This window comes from Gambusia affinis, linkage group LG13 (genome assembly GCF_019740435.1).
Source record: "Gambusia affinis linkage group LG13, SWU_Gaff_1.0, whole genome shotgun sequence".
Lineage (NCBI taxonomy): Eukaryota > Metazoa > Chordata > Actinopteri > Cyprinodontiformes > Poeciliidae > Gambusia > Gambusia affinis.
The window spans coordinates 4768677-4781198 of record NC_057880.1 but is presented as its reverse complement, the minus strand read 5'-3'; the positions used below and the strand labels follow the sequence as shown (position 1 = coordinate 4781198).

Below are 12522 nucleotides of genomic sequence, written 5' to 3'. Positions count from 1 at the left end.
GAGAGAAGAGAACGAAGGAGAGACGGGGACTGTGTTTGTTTGCGTGAGTGTGTGTGTGCGCAGACGAAAGTGGGATGTGAAGAGGAAAAGTGGGAGCAAAAGAGGAGGAGGGAAGGGAGATGAACAGGTTTTGGTTGAAAAGAGTCGCAGTGGGGGAGGTAAAGGATGACTTAGAGACTGAAATATAGTTGCACTTTAAAATGAGAACACAGATCACTTGTATAAGAATACGCCGCATGTTGAATTCAAGTAATTTCCCTTCCCTGAGCCTTTAATGCTAGAGACCATGACCACTTTCACCAGGTTTTCTTGCAGGGCAATTCTGCAAGAAAACCAGGTAGAGGCTGACGGTGGAGATGATGAAGAGCCAAAATGCAAACCCTGGCTGGCATCATGATTTATTTCAGCTTAGGATATTTACCATAGGGTTCACCAAAAACACACAAGAATCCTGCACAAGACAAAAGAATGACAAGAACTGAAGTACTGTGTGAGACAGGTGAGGAGGACCACTGATCATTGAACTGGTGAAAAACAAGAGCTAAATTAGCAGGGATAAGGCTGGGCTGAGGACCTGAGCTCAGCAAACAAGAAATAAAACCTTGCATCTAAAGGATAACAGAACCTGCTCTCACCCCAAATGAAACTAAGCGAAACCCCAAAACATGGATACTGGAACATAACAGGACTGAAGCATAGCGACGATAATATCAAGGCTAGAAAAGAACCAAGACAAGGGAGAGACGACACCAGGCATGAGAAGTTGGGGGGAAAAAAAGTAATTTAGATGAAAACATAAAGGAAAATAACTTAGAAAAACAAAACTTGACACCAAACTGGAGTTGCTGTTTTGTGCCGAGAGTGTGAAACACTGGAACTCCATAATATTAGTTTGTGATGTGAATCTTATTTTTTCCTTGGATAAAAAAAAAAAAAAAAAATGTTTATGCATGGCTATTGGTTTACATCTTTTGGACATGTTACCTAAATCCAAAAGGTTGCATATTTAAAAAGAGAGAGAGAAAAAAGCATCCGAATATATTTGTATTTATATGCATAGCGAAATAAACAGCTGATCATCTCCGAGTCTTTATCATTGTGTTTGGGCCAGCAATGAATTTCTAGAAGACAAATTGACATATCTGGGTTCATTTGAGTCCATCAGAACCACAACCTTGAAGTTCTCTGTTGCTGAGTGTTGCTGCAGACATCAGTGGACCACAGCTGGTGGAGAAGCTCACAGGTGGAACCGAACCGCACTTTAAACGGTTAATGTGAGACTTAAGTCAGATCTGACACTGTTTATCTCTGCAAACTGTTTTCTGTTCTCTAAATAACTGGAGAGTCTTTCATGTGCATGACCTCTAACACCATACTTATTAAAGCTTTTTTTAAGTCTACAAATATATTTTTCAAACAACTTCTGGAAACTGAGAAAGGAATGTCATATGTCATATGTCGATTGGCTAATCAATTATTGATTTCAGTAATCTCATATCTAAATTATCAGTTTATCTTATATTTGTAAAGGCTTTAACAGTGTAAATTAATTATTTTTTCTTTCTATATGAAACGATTCTGCTAATATTTTTGGGACGCCAGCTCCAAGACTTTTACAAAGAATTGATTGAATTCTTCTTTAACAAAATAATTCAAACATGTTTATGTTTTATCATTTTTAATCACATTATTTACTATACGCCACTGAGCTTTCATGTTATTTCAATTTTTACTTAACAGCAGTGCGTACGTCTCTTTTTAAAAATGTTTTCTTGTTTTTATATTGCTCATATTTCTCTTCAGCCTCTTTTCTTCGTAATTTTAAAAAACATTTATGTGAATAACTTTTTTTTTTTCTCCAGGTGTTTCTTAATACTTTTGTCATTCTTGGTTTGTCGATAACCTTCTTTGGTGAAGAACAGCTCAGATTGTAATTTTTATCATAAAGTCTTTGCAGTGTCATATGCTTTGTTTACATCATGCACATTTACTCCATCTCCATTTTATTTTCTTAACGAGCTGCTCTTTCAACATTGAATCAATTTTCTGCTTCACAGAGGATTTGAGCTTTTAATCGACTGCAGCAATTTTTTTTTTATTATTTTATCAACATCTTTCATTGTTTTACCATCAATAATTCCTTGTTTTTATCTGTTGGTTTCATTTTTCTTGCCATTTAATTATTTTATTGTGTTGTTTCACATATCTATAAAGCACTGTATATTACACCTGACTGTATGAAAAGGGCCCTATAAAGAAAGTTTGATTATCTTAGTCAAGTGGCAGCTCTGTGAGAGATCTGAGCCAATATTCCTCCACCGGTAATCACAGAGGGAAAAGGATCATTACTGAGAGTTAATGTTGTTTCTGAAAGCTAATAATTCCTGGTATGGACTGTATATAGGCTTGACAACATCAGTATTTGACATGTTGCAAGGTTTCCCCGGTGATTGGGGCCGAGGTCAGTCATACATCCAGCGGACCGTTGTGGTTTTGAGTTAAAAAATGTTGAAAGATGACAGGAAATTTGAAAATATCACTTGATAATTACGTGTTATTGAAAGATTGGAAGACACCTGAACACCAACTATAAGGTATTTAAAAATGTAATAAATAAGCAATGTTTAGCCTGGTGGCGGGGCTGCACAGTGGCGCAGTTGGTAGAGCTGTTGCCTTGCAGCAAGAAGGTCCTGGGTTCGATTCCCGGCCGGGATCTTTCTGCATGGAGTTTGTATGTTCTCCCTGTGCATGCGTGGGTTCTCTCCGGGTTCTCCGGCTTCCTCCCACAGTCCAAAAACATGACTGTCAGGTTAATTGGGCTCTCTAAAATTCTCCCTAGGTGTGTGTGTGTGTGCGCATGGTTGTTTGTCTTGTATGTCTTTGTGTTGCCCTGCGACAGACTGGCGACCTGTCCAGGGTGAACCCCGCCTCTCGCCCAGAACGCAGCTGGAGATAGGCACCAGCAACCCTCCCGACCCCATTAGGGAAGAAGAGTGTAAGAAAATGGATGGATGGATGGATAGCCTGGTTGCCCTCCAGGCTTATAATCCACTGGGGGAAACATTGTGTCGTATTTAATCTCTGGTCTTATTTACATTATTTTAATGTCTGTGAAAGGAGTTGAATTTGTTTGACACTGAAGTAATTTGAAATTGTGAAAGAGAATATATTCCCTTATTCATTGTGACTACGTTTTGGAGAATCTACTAACAGGTAAAACTTTCTGTGATTGTTCTGTAGCATCTGCAGGGTCTTTCTTGCATAACTGTTCTCAGTGCTCCTCTGTGGATTTTCCCAGTTAAGTACAACTTTGGAACCTGAAGCAAGAAATTATTACAATAACATGAACCTTTAGTTATAGAGTAATGAAGCATCTACAGTTTCTTTCTTGCACAAATGCTTTTTGTTCCTATGGCTCACGGAGCCACTAAAAGCCATACTCAGAACATGATTCTCAGAGTGCTTTGTCAGGCACATGGACCACAAGGCACAGCTCTCTGGTTTACCTATATATACAAGTACAAATGCAGAACTTCAAAATGATGCCATGTACAACATCCGAATGAAAAAGTTTAAATCTTGAAGTTTGTCCTTCACTTAATGAGAGTTTTTAAAGTTCTAGGAACCAGCAGTAAAACGTGCCGTCTGAAAGCAAAGTGTTCCTTTAGGAACATATTGAACAATCATCTCAGATGTTTGATGGAGTTTGACTATGAAGTGCTTTATGTGTGAGGAGGAGAATCTTAAATATATAACATTACACCAAGTAGACGTCCCCAATAATTTTAGATTAAAATGTGATCGATCCCAATTAATTACAGACTCTGCAATTAATCTGACTAAAAATTTTGATCAGGTGACTCCCCTAGTTAACCCTTTAATCAACAAACTCATTAAACCTTTACTTAACTATTAAGTAAAAGATGAATAAAAGACTAAAAAGCAAAACATTAAAGATTTAATGTAATTGTTTATGTGTATGTCACAAGCAACTGTGCCTTTATTGCATAGTGATGTTTTTGGACTCCTGGTAGCCTGAGAACCTGGAGAGAACCCACCATGCACAGGGAGAACATGCAAACTCCATGCAGAAAGACCCCGGGCCGGGAATCGAACCCTTCTTGCTTCAAGGCAACAGTGCTAGCAACTGCACCACTGTGCAGCCCGAGCTGTTTTATACAGTTCTAAAATGGCAAATAATACAGAGTTGCTGTATTATCATTGATCAAATGATTTATTAGAATGAAGCTAGAGTGATAGTATCAGCTCTAAGACCTCCTCTGCATGGAACAGTTTTAAGCATTGCAATACATTGAAGTACTCTAAGTTACTTAATACCTGTACTTACTTTTCGGGGACTGATGGCGGCCACAGGGGCGTTGCTGTCGTCCTGTCCGTGGCCAAGACAATTCACTTCTGTCAAGGCAGCTGTGGCTACAATCCAGTAGCTCGCCATCGTCGGCGTGCGAATGTGAGCATGAATGGGAATGACTGATTTGGTTCAATGCTGGCATCACGATGCACAAAAAAAACCATGATGGCTATCGCTTAGCTTAGCAAAAATTGTAAGGAATAAAATTGGGTCCAATATTTTGAAACATCTGCCGGATCGCTAGATTTGAAGAAAGGAGTAATCTGAGCAGACCTCCAGGCAAATGAGCTGCATAAGATAAGCAAGTGATGGAATAATGGTACGTAAACTTCTAGTGTCACAGAGGAAAACATGAGTACAAGGTCTACAAAATACATCAAAGAGGACAAAACTAATGAAGGAGCTGAGTACAGTGTGTTCTTCAACGTAGTTTAATCAGCTATTGAGAACAAGAGTTTTACCAATGATCATACTCAATCATCAAGACAACAAACATGATGTTTCCTGGTCCTTTTGGCATCAGACGCCCTCTTCTAAATGTGAATGAATATCAGAATTCCTGTGTGACTGACGGCGGCACAGTGGGCTCCGAGGCCGAGTTTCTCTGAAGCCGTTAGTCTGCCGAGGTCCTTTGTACCCATGAACAGTGACAACACAATCACAACGTAATTCACCTGCACTTGGCGGAGCCAGAGGAACCCATTATGCTTTTAATTACCCTGATCAGATAAATGATGCTCTCAGACGTCTCCCAGTGAAACACGATTGTCTGAGTGTGTTTGTACGTTCTCGCAACTTCTGAATGTCTGACAGGCCTTCAGAAAGAAGCTTATTACGCTGAAGATGAGAAAAGCCGTCGCCTTTAAAAAGACAAACATGCCGTGGCTTATCTGCTAACTGGATAAGAATGAGGATAATGAGGGAAGTTGTCTCCTTATCTGCAGTCTGGTGTTCACAGAGAAAAACCAGTTTATACAACTCAGAGAGTCGATTCTTGTCATTTCTAGTGGCAAAGACATTGACATTCAATTACTGCTTGTCAAAAAAAAACAACTATATTTTTGACTCATTTCAGAAAGGGATAGTTATATATATATCCATTACAAATATTGGGAAATATTTAAATCCTTGTGATGTAGAGTGATGTAAACAATTAGTTTGGTAATCGAGCAATCTATCGATTTTTCTGATGATTAACTGAGTAATCGGGGAAAAAATAAAATAAAAAGTCAATAAATATAGTTCATACAAGATGAAAATGGCTGTATTTCCATTTGCTAATTTTCTTTATTATTCATGTTGTATGTTTAATTGGGTTTTGATAACTGCAAGCTTTCATTTGCAATTGTTTGTGTGTTGTTGGCAGTCTCGGCCAGGTCTCTGTTGAAAAAGAGATTTTTAATCTCAGTGAGGCATATCTGGCTAAACGAAGGTTACATACATGCATGATTGAGCTTTGTGGTCCACAGAATGATGCTGAACTGATGCTTCCACAAAAGAAAAAAGTCAGAACAAAAAACACGTCTCATGCTTTGTGTGGAAGTGGGATCTTGTGGAAGATGCAGACTATCATGAACTTATTTTTTGTAACAAAATACTTTAGTAACCTTGTAGTACTGGTGCTTATTTTGCAGTTGTCTTGTTTGACCTTAAATATTAGTGGAACCGTCCTAATATTTCTGTTTTACAACTTCTTCTGCCTCCCAGGATATCAGACTTCTATCTCTTTGGTTGTGGAGGAGGCAAAGTGGGAGAGTCGTCACCTTCTGCAAGAAGACAACAAGTCTAAGCTCTACCTAGAGCCGGACAAAAACTGCACTGAACCAGGTAAGTCTTAATATGGTACTGTGGGCCAGTTGCTGCTATATTTATTATGATACTGTGGGCTAATTGCTGTCATTTTTACCTAAATGTATATTGAGCATTCAACTCAATATGCTTTATGTATAGTGCAAATACATTTTTCATGTTGCTTTAATTCAAAAGGGTTTTTAAACTCTGAATTTGCCATTTCAAAAATACTGAATTAAATGTAAAATAATGATAAATGAAGTTTTGAGATCCATCTTTTCTGGGAGACATCAGTGGCTGTTGGATGCCCCCTGCTGCCCTGGAGGACCTACACAGCAGCTTAGTTTACTTATGGCCGAGGCGAACAGTTAAGAATGGAAATCACCCTTCCTGGTGTTGATACGGAGATGATCGCTAAGAAGAAAATTTAAAAAACCTCACTGAGAAAGAAATGATCTGCCCTCCCCTGAAGTCGCCAGCATTAACGCCTGTGTGTGAGGATTTGCCTGATCCTCTGACGGCTCTAGTCGAAATCGCTGAAGTCTTTCCAGATTTCTAAAACAATCTGGCTGCAGGCTGCTCGGTCTAGCCAGGCCAGTTAGCAGTTAGAGGCTGATGTATTCTCTTCGATGCCAGTTCAAACAGACCCTTTGTTGACCTGCCTCTGACTGGCTCATCAGGCTCCGGAGGTTCAGACCCTTTGAACGGAGAGCTGGTTCGGACTTACCCCGCTGCTTTACGGCAGGGGAGTAAGTCTGATGACGACAGACACTCTTCAGCCTCATGTTTGCTTCAGAGTTGACTCGTCAGAGGAAGTGTTTGTGTTTCCCTGTGGTATGCACTGTGTGAGTGTTTTCCACGTGGAATCCTGGGGCTTTATGAGGCTGATGCCTTGCCATGCACTTGGTTGATCTTATGTTAAACACACAGCCTCCTACTAATGCACACACGCCCACACTCCTGATCGGTCCCGCAGCTGGAACGCAGGCACCACGTGTTGTATGACTGCATGCATCCTGACCAGTTCTGCACGTAGTTTGTGTTTATTGTCACTTCGTCTCCTGAAACACTAATTACCTTAACAAGGATTACTTCTGCTCTTTTGTGCTGAAAGGAGCCTTCACAGTGTGCTCATCAACTGTTAATCTTCTTCACCCCCAGAGCGTTTGCTCTCTCTGACTTCTACTGTGTGTTTCTCTCTTTTATCTCTCATCTGTTTTTTTTTCCCCCCTCAGATAACAGCATTGTTTCAGCTGGAGAGCATCACTGTTGGGCTCTGCAGCAACATACAAGCGTTGACAAGCACATGCATCTAAATATTTATCTAAAGCAAGTTTCCATCTTGTGGAGCATTTTCATGTATGGCAGATTTCTGTTCAAGTACTTGCAGTATTAGTCTCAAACGTACAGAAACAAGGTTTCCCCCAGAAAACTTAAGCCCGGTGGTGTGGGCGCCGAGGCGCTCCACCGGCAGTCCTCCATGTTCTTGTATTAAAATATGTGAAGTTGACAGGAAATATAAAAATGTGACTGGAAGACATTGCCGACAGTACTTACACTATGACTATAAAATCTTAAAATAACAAATAAAAAAAATGCAATTAAAATAAATATCAATTATTTGTACTTCTCTTAAGGCCCCTCAGGTATTTCAGGAGCCCCATAAATGCTAATATTTTAACACAGGCCACAGATACATAAAGGTAATATTTGTTTATTGAGATGATCATTGCTGTTAAATTTGATTGAATGGTTTCAGCATACATAAATTAGAAGATTTTAAATTGTTTAATATTTAAATTTTGGATTTTAACGAGCTGGCTAATTTACTTTGTAAAAGTTCAAAGAGCACTCTTCATAGTTAGATTGTTTTGTTACCATAGCTACAATCTGATGCTCTGAGTTTAATCTTTGAGTTTGAGCTCTGTTTGTTCACACATAAACATGGCCAATTAAACTAGGCCCCGTCTCCTCGATTTCACTAAGTCCATGGTGAAATGCTGTTAGTGGTGCTGAAGGGGCCCCTAAATCATATTCTGCTCAAGGCCTCACACAACTTTGGACTGGCCCTGCATGATGAGCTAAATCCCCTGCACTGCACATCTCTCTGCTGGACACCGAGGGACAAACGGAGAGATTTAAATTATGCGGATTTACTAGCTCTTCCACTTTGTGCCAATTGAGTTTTTATTAACCGCCACAGAGACACAGAGTTTCAGTTGCCCGACAATGAGTTTTTCTGATCTCCACGTACGCAACAACTCTGCCTGACTGAAAAGTAAGGCATTTTATGTGGCGCAGTTTGAAGCATTGAATAAAAAAATTTTAAACTAATATTAATACTTAGCACAAATAAGTGAACATTAAAGTGGCTAAAATAGAGTACTTCTTAAATAAAGTATGACAAGCTGACTGATGCTGGAGCTCTGAGCTGTAGAACCGAATAAAATCACAGGAGAGGAAAACCTCTTGTGCTGTTCAGTGGAAATGAGCCAGACGCAGTAAGTACCTCAGTGACCCCCGAACCAAAGGTCGGGGGTCACCTTTGGTTCGGGGAGAAAGCGCTTAACCTGTCACCTGTTGATTTTCCACTCATTTTCAGAGCAACAAGTCAGTTTACACTCGTCCAGTGATCCCCTGCTCCACCAATCCCACTCCACCCCCAGCGCAGATCCCTGTGCAAACACCAGGTCACAAAGAGTCACATCCAGTGACTTCCTGCAGGTTCATGCAGGTGTTTGCATGAACGTAGCTCTGTCTTGCTGGGGAATTAAGCAGGAGACTTTCATACATATTAGGTGTGATTATACAGGAGAGAGTGTTTGATTAACAGTAATCCTGTCTACAGTGGCTAACTTTGTCCAAGGTGCCTCTGGTTTATCAGCATGAAACATGTGGAGAGCTGCTAATAGTGAGATCCTTGATTTTTGTCTCTATCCCCCAGGACTCACACTCCCCCTCTTGTTCTTCCCATTATGCACAGGTACAGACATACATGTGTGCTTTATGAAGTAGATAGACATATATGCTTGATTTGCATTGTGCACCTCTTATAATTCTGTGTCTAAAACGTTTTAATATGCCCTCGCAAGATGGAATACATGCTTTTTAATTTATTTGACTCATAAAACTGAAAAGCGTTGTGTTCGTTTGTGCTCAGCCCTCTCATTAACATGTAATACCTCGTTTCTCCGTTGGCCTGTAGGAGTGTGGCTACCAGCTTTTCACATCTACAGACTGACATCAGTCTTTCCACGGCTTCCCTGGTGCATTTAGGCCTGGACTTTGACTTGGTCATTCTAACACAGTAATTTAACATAAACCACCTCATAGCAGCTCTGGTTGTATGTTTAGGGTGGGTCGTCCCGCTGGAAGTTGAACCTCCATGACAGTCTCTGGTTGTCCATAGCTTCTAACAGGTTTTCTTACAAGATTGTTCTGGATTTAGCTCCAAACACATTCCCATAATCTCTGATCAACCTCACTGTCCGTACTAAAATGTGGTCACCACCATGTTTTATGGATGTTTGTAGGTCTCGTAGTTAGTCCATCCTCTCCATGTTCAGATGGTGGAATGAACTTAAAACTGTGAGGTGTTCAAAGCTGGAATGTTGTTTCAGAAGCTCCTCCAGCTTTAAACGTCTCCACTGAGCTGTTGGATGGGTTCCTTGGTGTTCATGGTGCTGGTTGTTTTCTAATTATATGTGACAAACCTCTGAGAACTTCACAAAACATCTGCATTTAGTCTCAGATTGCATTGCACACAGCTGGACTCCAATTATTAATTTGGGGACTTTTAAAGGTAAATGACTTGACTTTTTTTTTATTATTATTAAAAATTAGATTTTTATAAATGTACACACTACTTTCACGTTTTACATTATAGAATCAAGTATCTTTTTCTATTTAAGTCGCAATTATTTGCTATTACAGCAAGGTGTAAAATGTACTGGAGCAAAGTTCAAATTTATCTCTGTATGGAAACATAATCCTGTAAAATAAAGCCACGTGCTAAAGTGTAGAAAATATAGCAAATAACTCGTCAGCTGTTACCTTTGAAACCATTCACTGTCATATTTAGTAAACTACAATATGCTATGCTTGTTTGTCAGATTAAGAATACTTTTTTACAAATAACCTTTAAGAAAGGCATAAGCATATTTCATCTAGACTATGTTTCTGGGTTTTTTATTCGCCTAATGTAATATTCTACACTTAAAGATCCTGGTTTTATTAGCTGCAAGTGGAAAAAAACCCATCACCACTGAAATAAAGGCTTGTAAATATCAGTCTGCTGAACGTTTCAACAACATGTTCATAACTTGAATATGACTGCATATGAAAAAAAAGAATCCCGATTTGATGTTGTTTTTGTTCACGAGCCGTAAAAACACTGATTTCCTTTAAAAACACACGGAAAGACAGTGGACCCCTCTAAAATGTTTGAATGCATAATAATAAATTATACATTTAAAAAATTCATACAGTTTCCCCTAAACTGAGTGATTCAAAGTGACAGCGTTCTTAATAATTAACTGCGTTTTCTTTATCTGCCCCCGTTCTGCTCCGAACACAGACTCAGGAAAGAAATGAAGCCAAAAAAATCATCTGAAAATAGAACACAGCTTAGAATAACAGTAAAATGAATGACAATGTTAATGGCTGAGAGTCTGGGGTAATGGTGTCGTCCTTTCCCATAATTGTTCATCTTGATGATTTTGCATTTTCTTGCATCGTACAAAGAAGAAATCAAACTTTTGTCACCTGCTAAACGTGCAGAAGATACTTGATGTAAAACACCCTGAATGGCCTTGTTGCTGAAAATGTGCTTTCCAAATAAAACTAGCCTTCAAAGAATCACATCCTTACGGTTCGACAGGCAAGGCACAGAGTGAGTTTTTACAGCAACGTTTGACTGAGTATAAATACGAGGCTGCTTATGTTTATTAGCTGTTAGGGTCTCGACGGACCTGCAGCCTGCAGCCGAATGCTTCCAAACGATCCTCTACAAGCTGCAGGAGAAATGGCCTTCCTGAGTCACAACAGCACGGCAGTCTAACCAGCATGTGTGCTGCAGCTTTCCCCGAACACAAAGCTAATAATTTACTTAATGGGACTATTTTCTCTTTTTTTTTTTCCGTTGCTGCACATGGACGCAAAACAAAGCTTCAAGGCAGAGTCTATTTTACAGAGAATTCAGCAGGAAGAGAGGCAGATAAAACCTGGAATTTAAGAGCATTGGGAGCCTGTTGGGAGGGAATTTGTCATCACAGTTATGGCGAGAATGAGAATCAGCTTTCTGGCCAAGATTGCGCACATAAACAAGGAATTTGACTTTGCTTTAATGTGCTTACAGTGTATATATGAGCATAAGAGGAAATAAAATCGAGGATTTTATGTGTATGTGCAATTGTTTTGTTTTTTTTTCTGCAAAGAGAAAAAGAGGCAGGTTTTGGTAGTGCAATTACTCTCATTTTGTTTCACAGCAGAGTAGCTGACTACTCTGGCTGTAAGGTGTTTGTTGTGTTCATTGGGCAGACAGCATGGGGGGAAGAAACTGTCTCTGTGGCAGCTGGTTTTTGCAAATACCGCTCTGTATCACCGACCTGACAGTAAAAGTTTAAACAGTTTGTGTCCTGGATGTGTCAGCTGTCCTTTTTATGACCCTGTGACCTGTACAAGTTCTGGATGGAGGAAAGGTCAATCCTGATGGGCATCTGGACGGTCCTGTTTTATGCATGAGCAACACCGCGCAGTGACTGACAAAACACAGGGCAGACTGAATAATGACCGTGTAGAAGATGACTGGGAGCTTCTTTTTGTGCTGCAGAAGAAAGTCCAGTCTCCTGAGCAGCGCCTATGTGTCCGGAGAAAGGGGTGGAATCAGGAAGTGATCCACAGCAAACAGTGCTGTTGAGGATGACGAGCTGTTGGGGGTGTTCTCTGGAGGTCCGCCGTCATCTTCACAGTCTTGAACGGTTCTGACCACACCAGTGGACCAGCTGGTCCACCTCCTGTCTGTGTGCAGGCTTATCAATGTCCTGGATCAGACCTGTCACTGTGGTGTCATCTACAAACTTCAGGAGTTTCAAAGATGAGTCCACTGAGACAGACCCAGACTCTTAATTACATGATAAGTCAAGTTATTGTTACTAATTTTTTCATTATTTTGCAAAAGGTCTAACTATTACCAAATAAAATGTGAATTGTAAACATGTACTTGCTGTACTATTGGCTCTGAGCTGAAACGCTTCTCATTTCCATGTTTTTACTGATTTTGGGAGGAGCTTTTCAGTGAACAACTGGCCAGTAGGTGGCAGTAATGCAACTTTGAGTTGTTTGCCAACACGTAGAAGAAG

At 40.0% G+C, this 12522-nt stretch overlaps 1 protein-coding gene across 1 annotated transcript in view; it reads left to right on the top strand.

The window, feature by feature from the left end:
* LOC122842485 (sodium/potassium/calcium exchanger 3-like) overlaps positions 1–12522 on the top strand; it is a 65543-nt gene that overhangs the window by 9508 nt on the left and 43513 nt on the right. Inside the window, exon 3 of the mRNA XM_044136413.1 lies at positions 6080–6199. Within this exon, the coding sequence (XP_043992348.1) occupies positions 6080–6199 (120 nt within the window). The remainder of the gene's footprint in view (positions 1–6079; positions 6200–12522) is intronic.